The sequence below is a fragment of the Papio anubis genome, chromosome X (genome assembly GCF_008728515.1).
Source record: "Papio anubis isolate 15944 chromosome X, Panubis1.0, whole genome shotgun sequence".
NCBI classification, from domain to species: domain Eukaryota; kingdom Metazoa; phylum Chordata; class Mammalia; order Primates; family Cercopithecidae; genus Papio; species Papio anubis.
The window spans coordinates 55,602,650-55,621,340 of NC_044996.1; the positions used below are offsets into that span (position 1 = coordinate 55,602,650).

General features: G+C 36.8%; 1 protein-coding gene across 8 annotated transcripts in view; it reads right to left on the reverse strand.

Moving 5' to 3' along the window:
* The window catches only part of DIAPH2 (diaphanous related formin 2), a 914,469-nt gene that overhangs the window by 481,419 nt on the left and 414,359 nt on the right, over positions 1–18,691 (reverse strand). For all 8 annotated transcript variants that reach the window (XM_021932747.2, XM_021932745.2, XM_021932750.2 and 5 more), the window contains one exon: positions 4,503–4,742. In XM_021932747.2, the coding sequence (XP_021788439.1) occupies positions 4,503–4,742 (240 nt within the window). The remainder of the gene's footprint in view (positions 1–4,502; positions 4,743–18,691) is intronic.

The following is an 18,691-nucleotide window of genomic DNA, read 5'->3' on the forward strand; positions in this document are numbered from 1 at the left end:
CACCTCCACCGGAACAGGTGCTGGTATCTACAGCTGAGAGACCCGCAGATGATTCACATCACAGGACTTTGTGCAGATAACCCCCAGTATCACCCCAGAGCCAGGTAGACTTGTTGGGTGCCTAGACCCAAAAGAGAGACAACCATCACTGCAGTTTGGCTCTCAGGAAGCCACATTCACAGGAAAAGGGGGAGAGTACCACATCAAGAGAACATCCCATGGGACAAAAGAATCTGAACAACAGCCTTCAGCCCTAGACCTTCCCTCTGACAGAGCCTACCCAAATGAGAAGGAACCAGAAAACCAACTCTGGTAATATGACAAAATAAGGCTCCTTAACACCCCCCAAAAATCACACTAGCTCACCAGCAATGGATCCAAACCAAGAAGAAATCCCTGATTTACCTGAAAAATTATTCAGGATATTGGTTATTAAGCTAATCAGGGAGACACCAGAGAAAGGTGAAGCCCAATGCAAGGAAATAAAAAAAAAAAAAAAGACACAAGAAGTAAAGGGAGAAATATTCAAGAAATATTCAATCTCAAATTGAGATTCAGAGAAGCTAAGTGACTTAGTCATGAAAAATTGGCTAGTAATTGGCAAAGTGTAAGTTAAAACGTAGGTTCTAAGCCCACGATATTCTCCCCTTTTGTAAGGTTATGGATTCTTAATCCTACCTATTCTTCAAGATTCTTCGTTTTCAATTTACCAGCAGTGCCCAGTCACCAAAGATTCCTTCCTCCCCTGAACTCCTGCTAATATCAGTGGTCATTTATTTTTACCCTCACTGACAGTGTACCTTGTGACATTACATAATATTCCGTATGCGTATTTCCTGGCTACTCAACTGTACCACAAACTTCTTGAGGTTTCTGTGTATCTTCTCTATTGTTTGTAGACCTCTGATGAATAGATCATCTGTTTTATTTTGTATTTGTTTATAGCTGCCTGATATTCCTTTACCTGCTCCTAACTTTTGGTATATCCCTATCTTTGGTAATAGCACCCTTTAGGGCATAACCAATCTTCCATGGCAGGTAGTTTTGGTAGCACTGTCAATCAAGGTTTTTTGCTCTCCCTTGAACAAGGGGTGTTCTTATAATCCACACCGGGCTCATTAGGCTCTCTTCATAATTTGAATTTGAATCAAACATAGGCAAAGGAGAAGGAAAATGGTTGGAGTTGATATATCCCAAAGGCAACATCCTAAAAAGACTTTTCATTCAATCCTGCTACCTGAATTCTCAAAGCTGTCACAGTTGCTGTTCTTTTAAAGGCCAAGTAATTTAGTCTTTCCTCAGTTTCTGGCTGAGTTACTTCATATCTTTCCAGCAAGTTTCACTTTTTGCTTGAATCAGGCAGAGTCACGTTCTGATACTTACAAACAAAGATACTTATTTGATAAACCCACAAAGCTTCGTATAGAGGGAATGCTAAGTATTTTTAAATGTTTTGTCCTTATGCAGATTATATATGCTATTTCATACTGAAAAAAAAAAAAAAGCAAACAAATGGCCTTGAGGTGTAGCATTTCTATTGGTTAGAATTTTAATAACCAACAGGCTAAGCTAACATTGGGAGCTCATCTTCATTGAAATGATTTTTATTACAGTTCAGCACACTGGTTTGGTGACTCACAAAGTGATAATTCACTGCTGCAAATTAACAAAGCATTTTGTGGTGAGGGTAGTAATTACAATAATGATACCCTTTAGTGTTGACATTTTGGTTAACCCATCTGTTTTCCTTTTCTTCCCAAATACCATAACAGCCAATTGTGACCATCTGAAATTTTTATATTACCTTACTACAAGATACATCTGATAAGTTTAACCACATTCCTCCTTTTTACCTAGTTGAATATTTTAACATACTCTATAGCTTCTTGTTAAAAGCACTGGATTAGTTTTAAAATAACTGAGAAATTATCATTAGAAAAATTTAGGATAGTAAATGGTATCATTTTTAAAGCATAATCAGTGTTCTATGAGGGAAATTCTCCCTGCTATTTTCTTTAAGAAGGCAATCACTAAGAAAAATCAACCAAGAAATCCTTCATAATACAACTGAAATTAAACAGCAATTCTAGCTAATTACACATCAGTAGTTACTTAATTCTATTTCAAACAGAATACAGACCTAAGCTAACTATTTCTATGTGCTTCAGAAAATTTCTGTCATTTTAGACATTTACATTTACTCACAATCCTTTGTATTCCAGGACTATCCTTTGAGTCCTAGACATTATGGGAATATCATGCATGTATATGATATTTCTCTTTCTAAATGACAAGTGTTTTCCTAGAAAATTTCCCAGAAGATAAAAATCTTACTGAAAAGTTGGGGGTGGAGTGGGGGACAGATTTTAAAACCTTCACTTCTTTCGCTTTTGGAACACCTATTGCTACATGATAGTATTTCCCACAAGATTATTTTTTATTTTATTTGAAGTTGGCAAAAATCTTTGTGCTGAATCCTTTGAGCATACCTCTAGTGATAGATGTCAGATCAGTGCTGTGTAGAAGAACTTTTATTTGACAGGTAGATGACAGAAAGAAGCCTCTCTCCAAAATACAAGATGTAACTGTAAAATCCTTCAGTGAGATTAACGTAATCTTTTGTTCCTATGTATAAATGACTTACTCATTCTTGCTTCAAAGAAATTAGTTCATGTAATTAATTTGAATAGTGTGAAATTAAGACACTTATAAGGTACGTATTTCTTCAAATTAGAATGGTTTAAAATATTTTTATATGAATTAAATGCAAAATAGGTATCTAATACAAATTTCTAATGATATTTTAACTTATACTCTTTTTATAATTGTCAAGCAAGAAGACTTTTAGATTTACTCACCGTGCATATAGCATATACTCTAGGCAAGTAGCACCATGGTAAAGAGATGACTCTATTAACATTGGGTATATGGTATACAATACAATGTTAACGTCCTAAATACTTTATTTTATCCTATAAATCTGGCATGATTTAGTACAGTTTATTACAAGCATTGCCTTATTCCCTCTGGCATTATGAAATGATTTTACATGTCCCCAAATATCACAAGAAGATGAGGGTAAAATGTTTTCTTCACAAAATCCAGCATTTCCAGATAATTTTCCCTATTTTCCTTCCTTGTTCTCTTTCCTTACAGCCCTCAAAAATATATCAGGAATAAACAGATATTCACAATTCTATTGTACATCCCTATTACTATCTGTAAGTGTTATTCTTTATGTCTATTTGGGTTAGAACTCCCAAGATCAAATCATTTTTGATACCTATCAAAGTGCTAGTCCATGTATATGTAATGAACATCAATTTAATGCATGTATAGAAAAGAAAGTCATATCCATTGCTAGATTTGGGATTCTTATTATAATATACTTCAAGAACTAACCAAAGTTCTGCAATGTTTTCAGATGTGAGAGAAAAAAAGTGAAAGAATGGTGAGATGTCAAAGATAGATTGTTTGTTTTCAGATTTATTTTCGTCTCTAGCTTTCTTACAGGCCTTCACCTCAGAGTCTTTTCAGGCTTCTATAACAGACAGATCTTTTCCTTGAATAAGGTGGTTTGCTCTAGCCTAAAAATGGACATGTACAAGCACTTTTGGGCTTCTCTGTATCTTTGTTTGCTTTTCATAAGTCTCAAAAATGTTATTATTAAATGATCCAATCAAAACAAGTTGATTATTATTCAATTTTCTTTTTTACCTCTTGAATGCACTACATACCAGTGTACAATACTACTTGACATTGAAGAGTATCATTATCTTAGAGTAGAATAAGCAAACTATATTCAAAAATAAATTTCTGGCTATTTACCTCATTAAATTTAGCTTGTTAGATACTTTTTAGAAAGACATAAGTAATAATGTAAATGAAATACGATACTGCATCTATTTTATTTTATTTTATATTTTATTTTGTGAGACATAGTCTTGCTCTGTTGCCTAGGTTGGAGTACAGTGGCGTGATCTCGGCTCACTGCAACCCCCGCCTCTGGTGTTAAAGCGATTCTCCTGCCTCAGCCTCCGGAATAGCTGGGATTACAGGTACCCGTCATCTCCCCTCACTAATTTTTGTATTTTTAGTAGAGATGGGGTTTCACCATGTTGGTCAAGCTGGTCTCGAACTCCTGACCTCAGATTATCCGCCTGCCTCGGCCTGTCAAAGTGCTGGGATTACAGGTGTGAGCCACCACACCTGGCCAATACTGCATCTACTTTATAAAAGTGGGGATTTTTTGTCTATAAACTTCAGTAAAATGTAATCAGCAAATGTTAAGTACTGTATTCAAAATAATTTTCAAGTCTTTTAGATTTTACTAAGATTTTTAAAAAGTATTTGTTTGAATTGAGATATAATTCGCATCCCAGAAAATTCGTCCTTTTTAAGCATACAATTTTGTGGTTTATGCATGATTGCTATTTGCAGTATCACCTTTCATAGACAGGAAGATTATTGTTGTAAATTAGCATTATAAAATGTCATCTTACCTTACAAAGGAAGTTGATCTTAAAACCTAAAGACTGGGCATTTCTTGAGCCTGAGTTCATGTAGTTTCCAACAAGAAGAACTAATTCTAAAAGTCTGTTAAAGCTTTCACTTTTCTTCAGTTCTTCACAGGCAAGAGTTACTGCTATGATGCTTGGTTTGATGTTGTTTACGTGTTCTTCAAATGTGAGTTTGAACAGGATACTACTGAGACGAGGCTGTAACATTTTCACGGAGCTCATCTGTAAGATAAGAAATACTCTATGAGAATACACATTTAATGCCTCTTATTTTATCTCTTTAGTGGGGATAATTTCATAGTCAACACTGTAACATCTCTGCATAAAGTGAATTTGCTCTGGGATTTTAAAAATATTTTTTGCTTTAAACATTCCAAAGAAATATTTTATCAAAGTTTAAAAAGCAGTTGGCTATACAGGTTTTTTAAAACTAAATCATCCTTATGGCATTAATAAAATATTATAGAAGCTGAACAGTTGCTATATGTTAATTGCATAATCATTAGCCATCAATAGCATTCAAACTGCCAACATCTGTCCCTGAGGTGAACTAGGAAAATTTATAAACATGAAATTGAGTTGAGTGAATAGTCGGGCCACAGATAAAAGATGTATATGATGACAGAAAATATAAGTGGAACATTTCCTAAGAAATTACCTATTACTATGCTGTTTGAAATCAGAAGACTAGCTCTGATTGAGCATTTAATAATTTTTAAACGTATGATTTATATTCATAAAATATATTATTTATATACACTCTAAAGAATTCCTAAAGAATTTCACCTACTTGACAGATGCTGATGTTAAGTAATTAGATGATAGTAAAATCACATGAACTTACTTTTCAAGTACATTATGCAAGAATTCTATATTGGTTTTCTTCAATACAGTTCAACTTTGGTTTTAATTACTTGTTTCATAGCATTGGTGCACATTAAATATTCCAGTTGGTATAGTTACTATGATAATAATTGTTTTTAGTTTTTAATTTCCTATAGCTCCAAGTTACTCAACTAGTTTTCCTTCACAAAATGAATGCTGGGAGGGGAGATGGGAGAGAGGTAGACACACATGAACACACACAGACACATACATGCACACAGTGAAAATATTAATATTCCTAATTATATTTGTTTTTGTATGTATAGCCTACTTCCTTAAATACAAATGCCAAGTACAGATTAGACACCAAGATGTCTTCAGATAACATGAAGAGAATTTGACCACATAAACAAAAGTTTTTAAACCACAAAGTACCTTTCAAAAGCAGGAAATGAGCTGTTGGGCAGACCATATCTACTCTAATACAGAATCAAGACATAGTCCATTATTTTTCTTCTTCAAACTCGCCCGTTAACCATGAACATCTGCCTCTCCAAATATGAACGCTGCCTTCTACTAATCCTCCTATATGTTTTCATGCTTTTCACAGGCAGATATACAAAAGTATGATGGAATATCTACCTGTTACTATATTTTTGTAGGTCTCATCACTTATGACTTTTTTTAAATCTGGTCAAGGTATTATTATACAAATTATCCTGCTATTTCTTCAGTACTCACATGGCAAGTATAAAACACACCATCTATTCACAAAAAGCTTACAATATAGTCTGAAACTCAACATAAAACCTTGAAAACTATTGCTGGTGAAAAAGCCAGCACATGATTTTAGGTAGGTAAAAAGAAATTAAGTTCTGGAGGTGTTCACTGGAAGAAGAAAAAACTAAACTCTTAGGATTACAGTGTTTAATGAAGACGTCACAGTAGAGGAAATACACATGAAAAAATATATGTATAGGTGTGTGCATGCATATGTAAATTTAAGCACACATAGAACTGACACTAAAAGGAAAAAGTGGCCGGGCATGGTGGCTGAGGCCTCTAAACCCAGCACTTCGGGAGGCAGAGGCAGGAGGATCACTTGAGGTCAGGAGTTTGAGACCAGCCTGGCCAACATGGTGAAGCCCTGTCTCTACTAAAAATACAAAAATTAGCATGGTGGTGGTGGCACAGTGCCTGTAATCCCAGCTACCCAGGAGGCTGAGGCAGGAGAATTGCTTGAGCCTGGTAGGTGGAGGTTGCAGTGAGCCAAGATTGTGCCACTGCACTCCAGCCTGGGCAACAGAGTGAGAGAGAAAGAAAGAGAGAAAGAGAGAAAGAGAGAAAGAGAGAAAGAGAGAAGAGAAGAGAAGAGAAGAGAAGAGAAGAGAAGAGAAGAGAAGAGAAGAGAAGAGAAGAGAAGAGAAGAGAAGAGAAAAGAGAAGAGAAGAAAAGAAAGAAAAGAGAGAGAGAATGGTGTGAGAAAAGGTTTATAGGTTAGATATATATGATGTATATACCTAGGGGCAGAATTTGAAACAAAGTATCTAAAGAGTCCAAGTAAAGGCCACAGAAGTGGAAGCTAACCACATCAAAGTCTATGTCTCCATGAATTTGCAGGTCTCTTTGTGTATGTTTGTGTGAGAATCACTCTGAGTTTATATATTTTTCTGCCTTCATTTCTGCCTCTACCTCAGTCTCCAAATCCCTCCCCTACTTTATTTTTCCTTTCCTTTTACTGGTAACTGGCCATCACTAGCACTGAAGCATGCTTTCTATCATTTTCTGTTTAGGGAGTAGTTTTTTAGTCTCCCTGGTGACTAAAAAAGCCATAGAGTTGCTTTGAGCAGCTGCTAGTGACCACACACTTGCTCTCCTGGTCATACTTTGCAGAGCTTATAGGGACCCTGTTCACCAAGGTGCCCTTGGTACCAGATGGACAAGGAACAAAACTCTTAGGCATACGTGGGCTTTTAGTCTTCTTCGGTTCCAATATCATGTGCCTTCAATCATATTCTTATCCTTTCCATGTTTTGTATTAGCCTACAATGTTTGGTCTACAAACTCAGAGAACATGGATTTGATCTTTTTATAAAAATATCAGTTCCAATTGAAATTACATAACCAAAGTATGCTTTGATAATGATAGTAACAATGAAAACAGCAATTAACACTTATTAAGTACTTTGTGCCAGACATTTTTCAACATTTGCTTTATATATTTATTAACTGATTTATCATTATTTTCATTCCAAAGATGAGAAAAGTGAAACTAATAGTAAGTAACTTGCACAAAATCAAATTGTATGTTGGAAGCCTGAAGATTTGAATGCAGGCCTTTGGGCTACAGACTCCAGACTCTCAACCGCTACCCCACACTGCCTCTTGAGTCTTATTAGGAGAAGTAACTATGATTGGTTGAAGGAGAGATTAATGGCAGGGAGACCATCAGGAAGTTAGCAAAATGGTGCAAGAAACAGGTAATGAGGTAGCATGTTGACAGTAGGAAGATAAAGAAAACAATGGATATAAAAGATAGAATTAAGAATAAATGGGACTTAGTAACCGATCAGTTATAGCAGGAGAAAGTCAAAGATGGCTCCAAAGTTTGAAGTCTGTTGTGAGGCAGAACAATGTTGGCAATAATGAAGGTAGAAGGAGGTGCTAATTTGGTACAGTTTGTCACTTGGCTGTTTGCTTGTTTCAGGGAATGAGAGTAGATGGATTTGCTTTCCCTGATCTGCTGCTACTTAAATTCCAGTAAGCCAATCAGGGACTAAGGCAGCAAGGGCAGGTAGGTGTAGCTTAGTAGCAACTAAGTCAAATGAGACTGAATTTAGAAACTGTCATGTGATCTGACTGTGTGAAAACAGTCTGCCTAATTTTCTGGCCTTACGTTTCCCCATCGTAAAGTGGGAGAAATTCCTGTAAAGCAGTCTTGTTTTGATGAAAAGAAGGGAGTCAAAATAAATGATCCATATGTTTACTTCCTTCTTTTTTAGGCTCTGCCTCTACAGCTGTGGGAAGGTAGAGTAAAAAGTGCTAGTTCCATAAAGGAAAAGTATTGCCTGGCTGCAACAAAAAATTTGTATTAGCATGTAAGTAAATTCAGTTGACCATCTTCTCAGACATCAAATAGGGCATCTTACTTCTAACAATGATGCTCTTATTTTCCCATTCAAGACTCCAAATCTTGAAGTGATATTCAAATCATAGTAAATACAATGTTATTTATAATAATACCAATCCTTACCAATATTTTAACCTGCAGAATTTCTGAGAGTTGTCCCTTATTTTCCATGCTCACCATATAGAAACTCATAATTTTATGTACTTCAAGCTTGGATTACTAACATAGACTAAATGTTCTCCTTGATCCCTCTCAAATCCTCTCAAAAATAGTAAAATGATACCTACATGATAGGGAAATAATAAAATTGCTTTCTTGACATGTTGAATTTTTGTTATTATTATGATATTTGCTAGGATTTGAAACTATAGTTCTAGGGGTTAGAAGTATTGGAGTTGGCAGATTTGGGAGTTATCTGAATAGATGCTATGGGAGGTAAGGTCATTGATGAGGAGACTGCATAGAGAAAAAAAAAAGGAGAAAGGAGTCAAAAGCTACATCTTGTGGAGCACCTAGCACAGGGTCTTGAGTATATCAATATGTGCTGATTGATTTTTAAAGCACTACTTAGCTGACTAACCATTTTCCAGATCTTTTCCCAAGGACAATTGTCTATTCAACAAAATTAATAGCTGATAGTAATATTTTACTTCCACAAAATAATGTCTTCAGTTATAATGTCAAACCAGAATTGTTAGGGAATTAACTTTGTTGAACTGCTATTACTAGATATTAATCTATCATCAGTCAGCCTGCTTTTTGGAAGAAGTTGTATACCGTAAGGGGTTCAAAGTTGCCCTTTGATCTGGCAAAAATTCTCCATTGATTCATCTCCTACAACAAGGTTTGATACATGGCAGGTGATAAAGATGAAAAGTGATTTTAAAAATAAACCATCGTAAAATGAATGAATGAATGGCTTCATTTATATAAATAGGAAACACAACATTCAGTAAAATGCTGGGTCAAGAAGAGGATGCATAGTTTCAAGAGGTATAATAGCAGGCTGATGTGGGGAAAGATGAAGTACATGTAAGGTTATTCATTAGCTTCCAGGTAGGTCACCCCAACAATACTGCCAAGGCCCAATCTTGGCCCAAATTCAGAGCCCCATAGAGCTTTTTTTTAAAGAACAGGATTTAGGAGAATTTTTTTTCTCTAAACCCAGGAAAGAGAGGGTAACAATTATCTGGATTCTCCAGACCCATACCGTAAGTTGCAGTAGGAGAAACAGGGACACTGTAGTTACACAGACGTAGGTTTGAGCCACACTTCTGTCACTTTACTTTTTTGAGAGAGGGTCTCACTCTGTCACCCAAGCTGGAGTGCTGTGGGGTGATCACAGCTCACTGCAACCTTGACTTCCTGGGGCTCAGGCGATCTTCCCACCTCAGCCTCCCAAGTATCCAGGACTACAGGCACACACCACCATGCCCGGCTAAGTTTTGTATGTTTTTGCAGAGACGGGGTTGTGCCATGTTGCCCAGGCTGGTCTTGAACTCCTGGGGCTCAAGCGATCTGCCCACCTGGGCCTTCCAAAGTGCTGGGATTTCAGATGTAAGCGACCTCACTTTCTAGTTGTATGACCTACTGCAAGTTACCTGGAGTTTCTAAGTATTTCCTCGTCATGAAAATGTATTCACTAAATCATCTATACAGGATGCATTAGAACTTAAATGTGATACTATGTGTATCGCTCCTGTCATAGTAACTGACACAATGTAAACACCGTAAAACAATAGTTATTGTCGTTATTACATTCTTTATTCATCCTCAGAAATTGTCAGTATGAAGGAACCGGGATCCTTCTCTGTTCTCCCAAACCCAATGGAAAGTTTCTCTCATTCAAAATTAAGAAATATATTTCCAGGGCTCAGTGAACAACAGCTCTCATTATCCACTCTAAGTATCATGCTTTATTTAGCTATTTTTAATTCATAATATACATCTACCATTAGAAATGTTATTATTAAAATTGTATTATTACAAAATCAAGAGATGATGGAAGAGGCAAGCTATGCACGTACATCTCTTAACAAAAGCCACAAACCAGTACATTTTGATCATAACCACATAATTTTTGCAACCATAAGTGTGAATTTTTATGATCAGACCAATCAATGTACACTGATAGAAACAGCTGAAACTCCATCAGAGGATTTGGATATGTAAGGAGATGTCCTAGATAACTAAGCTTAGAAATAATAGGAAGCACTGAGCAACATCCTCAGCCACACATACAATTATTAAAAGGCTCATGTCTCATAAAGGCACTTGAGTGCACTTAAGCGATATAAGTAAATAAAATAAAAACTCTGCTGAAATGTGTGTTTGTATTTAGTTGTAGTCCCTCGCAGCATTTTAGTTGACTGGCATCCTTTGTTTTATAATTCATTCCTTGAAGTGCTGTGGGATGCTGACCAGGGTATTGTATTAGGTAGGGGATTTATTTGTGTTACGATGTACTTGTCTATCAAATCACATCAAGTGGCTCTCATTTCTTTAGCTGATCTTCACTATATTAAAAAAAAATAAAAGAAGTGCATTGACAGCTTTAGTGAGAGCAACTACAAGTGGGTTATTTCCCCAAAGAGTTAGATACAGTTTTGTTTATATAATTTGAATTTTACATACTTTAGTACCTACGCAGCTCATGAATATTGATCTACTACCCAACTAACCTACGAATCCTCCGAGAAAGGAAAAGAGCACAAATGTAAAAATCATGTGTGAAGGAAAAGGAGATGGCCACATGGTACTCCTATAGTCAGGTGTGGCCTTTAGGGTTATTTCTGTCATCTTTCCTTTTCACTTCTAAGACATATTCCATTAACGCCTATCATATGGGAGCAAAACTGATCCCCCAGTCTCTTCAAAACATAATGTTAAGAATTCATTAGAATTAACAGATATATTTGTAACAAATACATATTTGCTACAAGGTATTTTTTCCAAATAGTTACTCTTTTGATCTACTGCCCATTGAATATACAGAATCATTTTGTATCTGTGACTATAACAAAAAGAATGATCATGAAACCACATTAAAGGAGAACGGACTTAAGTTTCATAGAAGGCAGAACTGCCTACGGAAATGAGATTCAGAGTCAATACTGTCCAGATTTCTGCCTGGAATTGTGGAAATAAGGCAGGGGCATTTATGACACCTATAAAGTAAATACTTCTATCTTCTTTTAGACAATGACCTCCTCCAGGGCAGAACCTCTCCTACTTATACTTATACTCATTCTAATACTTTCTGTAGCAAATCCAGTACCTAGCCTGGACAAAATAACCAATACAAGTGTACCAACTATATGGAGTCAATGCCAAGTGTTTGTATATTAGATGTCATGAGAGAAAAGGGTCATACTTAATCTGTGAATTGAAGCCTTGAAAAAACTGAATGTTGAAAACTGATTCTACATCAGAAAAATAATGATGTACTGGTAGCGAATATTTCCCCAAAGATAAAAATATGTGGATATGTGGAATTACCCATCAACAACCATCTACTTGTCTTTAGAACAGAATACAATAACATTGTGTGCCCCAAAAGGCACTATAAACTCGAAGAATCACACTAAAAAGTTAGGCAAGAATTTTAAAACACCTTTCTGAAAACATGTTTCAGGCCAAGAACGCCATCAAATTTCTCTTTTTTTTTTTTTTTTTAAATGGAGTCTCGCTCTGTCATCCAAGTTGGAGTGCAATGGCATGATCTGGGCTCACTGCAACCTCCACCTCTTGAGTTCAAGTGATTCTCCTGCCTCAGCCTCCTGAGTAGCTGGAATTACAAGCACCCGCCACCATGCCCGGCTAATTTTTGTATTTTTAGTAGAGACGGGGTTTCACCATGTTGGTAAGGCAGGTCTCAAACTCCTGACCTCGTGATCCACCCACCTCAGCCTCCCAAAGTGTTGGGATTACAGGTGTGAGCCACCGTGCCTGGCCACAGTCATCAAAATTTCTATGGTGGTGTTAGGAATTAGTGATATGTGGGTGGAAAAAATGAAAGGGTTAACTTTTGAGTTTTTAAAAATTTAATGAAAACCAATCAATAGCAAAATTAACTGACATCTACTGACCTAATTTGAATATTCAATTTTCAGGTGGTTTTATTTTACCTTATTTTATTGCAAAAGCTGATGGAAATAAGAAATTCTGTCACAAAAAAATTGATTATTATGAGAAGTTAATAAGAGGGATAAGAATATAAATACATGTACTTGAGAATGAGTCATGGTGAGTTTTCTTTTACCTGATCTCAAAATTGTTAAACCAGCTTTTTCTCAGATAAAATGAATATACATCTGGAAGTAAGAGCTAGCAATAATATTTACAAAAGTGATGAAAATAGAAACAATCAGGGCATTACATATCGAAACACTTAATATTCTGAATGCAGGCATATAAAATAAAGAAAAATGCAATTTTCACACTGAATATGCAAAAGTGAAAAATGATTTGATATTAATGGAACAGAGGACTTACAATTTTCTATCCAAACTAATTGCCTTTGATGATATGTGGAAGGAAAAAAAAGCTTTTAAGAATTTTCTTTTCACCTGGTTAAGCTATCTTTATAGCTCATAAGCTCTTATGAGGCTTTAAAAAAATTAAAAAGCACAGTAAATTTACAGTTGTACTTCCAACTATATGCATAAATCCTCTCCTCCCAACTTCATATATTTGTCCAAAAAAATTTAAATGTGCTGTCAGCAATATCACATAATCTGTGCTTTCTATTATGAAGATTTCTACGCCCAAGCCAATTTCAACATTTTTTGTTAGATTATAGCTTTAGAATGTTTTTAATTGAAAAATATGTGTAATTTTGAAGTCAGAAAAACAAAGTACCGATTACTAAGAGAACTAATTATTGCTTTCTTTTCCTCAGAAGATGTGTTAGTTTAATAGATACACACACTATGGGTCTCCATCCCCTGTGCAAGACAAGTGGGAACTTCCATAGCTCTGAGGTTTGAGAACAGCTGAGCTGCAAAGACACTCAGAAGAGTCTAAAAGCTCCTGCTGAGGGTTCTAACTGCCAGAGCTTTCAAAAATCTGTGCTTTTTTTCCCAGTAAAGGTACAGCACATAATTACAGTGATGTACCAAATTCAATTCTGTGGGAGGCAGGTTGGAGGACAAGTCAGTGGGAAGCTATGCAGCCAATCTACCCCTAAACAAGATTATTGATCACAGAATATGTGGGAGCGAGCATATCCCCCTTACCAGAATCTGGCTCTAGACAGAGGAAAAGTCTCTGGGTTTTTCTATATTTTTTTTTTCCTCTTTTTTCCAACTGGTTGCACATGATTATAAGCAAACCTAATGATGTGGCTGCTAAAAAAACCCAAAGGTTAGAGAAAGCTTAGTAGCCCAGTTACTGCCTTAGATAAGTTTCTTTCTTTCACAATTTCCCCCAGTTTTGTCAATTTTATTGTGTTTTTTTGTTGTTGGTTTTTGTTCCTGAGACAGGTTCTGGTTCTGTTGCCCAAGCTGGAGTGCAGTGGTGCAATCTCGGCTCACTATAACTTCTGCCTCCCGAGCTCAAACGATTCTCCCACCTCAGCCTCCCAAGTAGCTGGACTATAAGCACACAGCACCATGCTTGGCTAATTTCTGTATTTTTTGTAGAGACGGGGTTTTGCCATGTTGGCCAGGCGGGTCTCGAATTCCTGGGCTCAAGCGACCTGCCTGCATTGGCCTCCCAAAGTGCTGGGATTCAGATGTGAGCCACCTCAATCAGCCAATTTGTTAATTATTCATTATCATTATTTTAATGAATATTGCAAGAGTAATCTAATTTCTGGCATATTTATACCCCTAACTGATGAGATTTGGTGTCTATGATCTAAGAAGTTATATAATCATGGAAACACTACAGGGCACTACACAGGGTTAGAGTATTAAAATCAGGAAATAAGGCCAGGTATGGTGGCACACAGCTACAATCCCAGTGCTTTGGGAGGCTGAAGCAGGAGGACTGCTAGAGGCCAGGAGTTCAACACCAGCCTGGGCAACACAGCGGGACTCCATGTGTACAGAAAATTTTTTAAAGAAATTAGCCAGGCATGGTGGAACCTGCTACTCAGGAGGTTGAGGTGGGAGGATCACTAAAACCTAGGAGTTCGAGGCTGCAGTGAGGTATGATCTCACCACTGCACTCCACCCTGGCGGACAGAGAGAGAACCTGCCTCTTAAAAAAAAAAAAAAAAATCAGGAAATACTATTTATTGTTTAAGAAGGAGAGGAAAGTTTTCGAAAAGGAGCTTAAATTCTTTTATGTTATCAAATGCCACATAGATACAGAATAAGATAGGACTGAAAGAGTCCACTTGATTTTCCATTCATGCAAATACATTCAAGAAATATTTGTTAAGCACATGTGAATAAAATCAACATGATTCATCCATTTATAGAACGTGCAATATAGTTGGGATTATAGACAGTCAAGAAGTAACCTCATAAATAAACATTTAATTAAAATCCATGATAATTTCTAGAAAGGAAAATAAAAAAGGTAATCTGGGAGAGTTTAGTAGGGAGATGTATTTCTGACTGAAAGGCAAATGAAGGTACCACTGGGAAAGCAAAAATTAAGCTATGACTTGAAGTATAAACAAGAGAGGGAGGCAACAAGCGGGAGTAAAAAAGCAGCATGTGCAATGGTCCTGAGCAGGAAAGAACACGGTAAGTTCAAAAATAAAATGTGGCTGAGGCATAATGAGCAAGAGGCCAAATAGCAGGTGATAAAAGTAGGAGAGGTGGGCAGGTGCCAGACCAGATAGTGTATTCTAGGTCACGGTAAGAAGTTAATGCTTTAGCTTTAGTGCTATAGAACAGCACTGGTATTTTAAGCAGATAAAAATTATGATGCAATACAGACACACTCTAGAAACATCATACTAAGAGTTGTGCCGAGACGGATTTGGAGAAGGGCAAAAGTGGTAGTGGGGAAAACAAGATAAATGTATATTGTGATGGTTAATTGCAATGATGATTCTGGCTTGGGCTAAGATGGTGGTGATGGAGACAAAGAGAAGTGAGTATACTCGATGTGTATTTTGGATGTGAACAGGATTTAAGGGCCTTTCCTAGTTCAATTTCAATGCATTATTTAAGGCAGAATTCTGATCACCATTGGTTGAACAGTGAATGAGAGTTAAGGAAGTAGAGAGAAAAAGGAGACTGATCTTTGAAAAAAACTGATGGTAGGAAATGGAGAGAAAGCAGTAGCAAGCAGAAACCTCAGTCAGGAAGGATTTTTATTCATCCATCCACCTATCTATCCACTCCTTTCCCAGCAGCAAATGACTGAAGATTTTCTTTTTTTCTGAAGAGCAGAGCAGAGTGGAAACTGACAAATTGAGGAAGTAATAAAATAACTAACAGAAGGAAAGCAAATAAGAGATACTACCACCTAAAGTAGGCAGTGCATAACAAAGCCCAAACTGAAGTGAGAAGATTAGCATGTAGTAGAGCATCACATACACACCCACATACCCACAACCCAGGAGCACAGTGGCTAAAGCACTGGCTACAAATACAGACTGCTAACATTTGAATCATTTGAATTCTGTGACTACTAGTTACTGTGTGACCTTGGACAAGTAAACTAATCTTCCTTGGGCCCAGTTTCCTCCTCCTTTTTTTTTTTTTTGAGACGGAGTCTTGCTCTGTGGCCCAGGCTAGAGTGCAGGGGCCTGATGTCAGCTCACTGCAACCTCCGCCTCCCAGATTCAAGCGATTCTCCTGCCTCAGCCTCCTGTGTAGCTGGGATTACAGGCAAGTGCCACCATGCCCAGCTCATTTTTGCATTTATTTATTTATTTTAGATGGAGTCTCATTCTGTCGCCCAGGCTGGAGTGCAGTGGTGCTATCTTGGCTCACTGCAAGCTCCACTTCCCGGGTTCACGTCATTCTCCTGCCTCAGCCTCCCAAGTAGCTGGGAGTACAGGTGCCCGCCACCATGCCCAGCTAATTTTTGCATTTTTAGTAGAGATGGAGTTTCACCATGTTAGCCAGGCTGGTCTCGGACTCCTGACCTCAGGTGATCCGCCCACCTCAGCCTCCCAAAGTGCTGGGATTATAGGCGTGAGCCACCACGCCTGGCCAATTTGTGTATTTTTAGTAGAGATGAGGTTTCACCATGTTGGCCAGGCTGGTCTTGAACTCCTGAACTCAAGTGATCCTCCCGCCTCGGCCTCCCAAAGTGCTGGGATTACAGGCATGAACCAATGCACCCGGCATCCTCATCCTTAATATGGAGCCATTAATAGTGCCAAACTCGCAGGGTTGTCCTGAGAAATACATAAGTTGGTGGAAGTAAAAATGCTTCTCATAGAATCTGACAAGTTAAGTCCTCAATATTTATTTTGTTTCTATCCATACTAATAGCAACAGCAATAATGTTAATGATAATTGAGCTCCTCTATTTCTGAGGTTTGACACAGAATGAGTAAGTAAAAGATATATAGCTACAGAAAACTTTGTAGGTAGAAGAGATATTGGAGGTTCTGAAGTCAAAGTGCTTTCTTTATTCTCTGGCAAGTAACAGGTTAGGATGTTCGCAGTAAGTTAAAAGAATGGGGAGGAGACAGAAGACTTGAGGAGAGAAGGAAAGGTATGGTATGGCCACTATGGAAAAATAAAAGGACGCAGAATAGGAAGCGAGTGAAATAACTGTTAAAACGGCAGTGAGAGTCTGATTGAGGTAAAGGCTAAAATGTCAAAAAGATACCAATTGACTCACTTCACCAAAGGGAACAGAAAGGAAGAAAGCAAGACAGTCAGAAGTACAGTGAGAATGTGAAGGAGCTTGGATTTCATTCTGTAAATTCAGGGAGATACTGGAGGTTTTCCATATAGAAATCATGTGATAAATACACTAATAATGTTAACAAGAGAAGTGAGCAGAGGCAATGAGCCTTTCCAGTTTGGAGCCTCTCTCATGACTGCAGATGATTCTATTAAACAATTTCCAAAATTGTCCTCACATTAGGCTGTTGATATATGTTTAAGGGTTAAAAAACGTTTGGATGTATACACACAGAAGTGAATTGAATTTCAGCATACACCTAGAGAAACACGTTTTAGCAGAATTTCTATTGTTACAGATTTAAATTATACTACTTTCTAATTTCAGGCTCAGACTTGGGCTTAATAATTGTCCTGTAATTCAATTCCATAAACATTTATTTACTGTCTATTTTATACATAATATTGTTCTAAACACTGAAAAGTACACGTTTAAAAAACTAAAGTATATCATTGTTTAAAAAATATTTCCTTGATGTGAATGCAGCTAAACTTGATTGGGCAAATCCTGACTGATACTATCTTAGGTAATTTACATGGTGTAAACGAGTTTGTAATGTCCTTGACTTTTTACCCCCCACAGACATGTAGCTAAGAATGGTGAGAGTAAATAAGGGGACTAGGTTACTTCATGTACACACAGCCTCAGAATTATTTATGGTTATGTGCATAAACAAGAAATCTCTTCCATTTTCTATTTTGCTTTTAGTTCAGAAGGTATATTGCTTTTTATGTCCCCAAACTTCATTTCCTCAGTGTGGTACCAAGGATATGCCTCTTGAAAGGACTTGCTTGGCAAACTAATACATCTTCCAAGATAAACTGCATTCAGAAAAAAAAAATGACTTCAGAGAAATTGTGTAGTATACCTACTGTAAAACTCATAACCATCATGACACAGCTGAATTCTCAGAGGGTATATAGCCTTCCTTCAATTATAATATGAATCCAAGCAGCTCAGGCTTCAAATGTGGACTTTGGTCTAAATAATTGTATTACTCAATATTGTGCTAAATTGCTTTTAGTTAACAAATGATATCTATCAAATTTAGAATTTAGTTAATTCACCTTGTTCAAAAACAAGAGAAATAAATACCTTTCTCAGATACCATTATATGCTCTATCTGATCCCAAATATACATTCCTGATTTTCTTTGCAAGAATTTGATAGAATCCTTCTACATAAGTGTAGTCAATGCCATGTCTCAAAATTAATAAACTCTAAATATGGGTGAGCATTTATTGCACATGTTCAAAAGGAACATGCTCAGTCCCATCTAGCACAGTTTGACTTTAAACAGGATTTTTAAACTGCAAGGTATCAAATTAGATCAGTTCTAACATACTATACTATTTAAAAGTTTACAGAATATTTTGGATAAGGCTGAAAA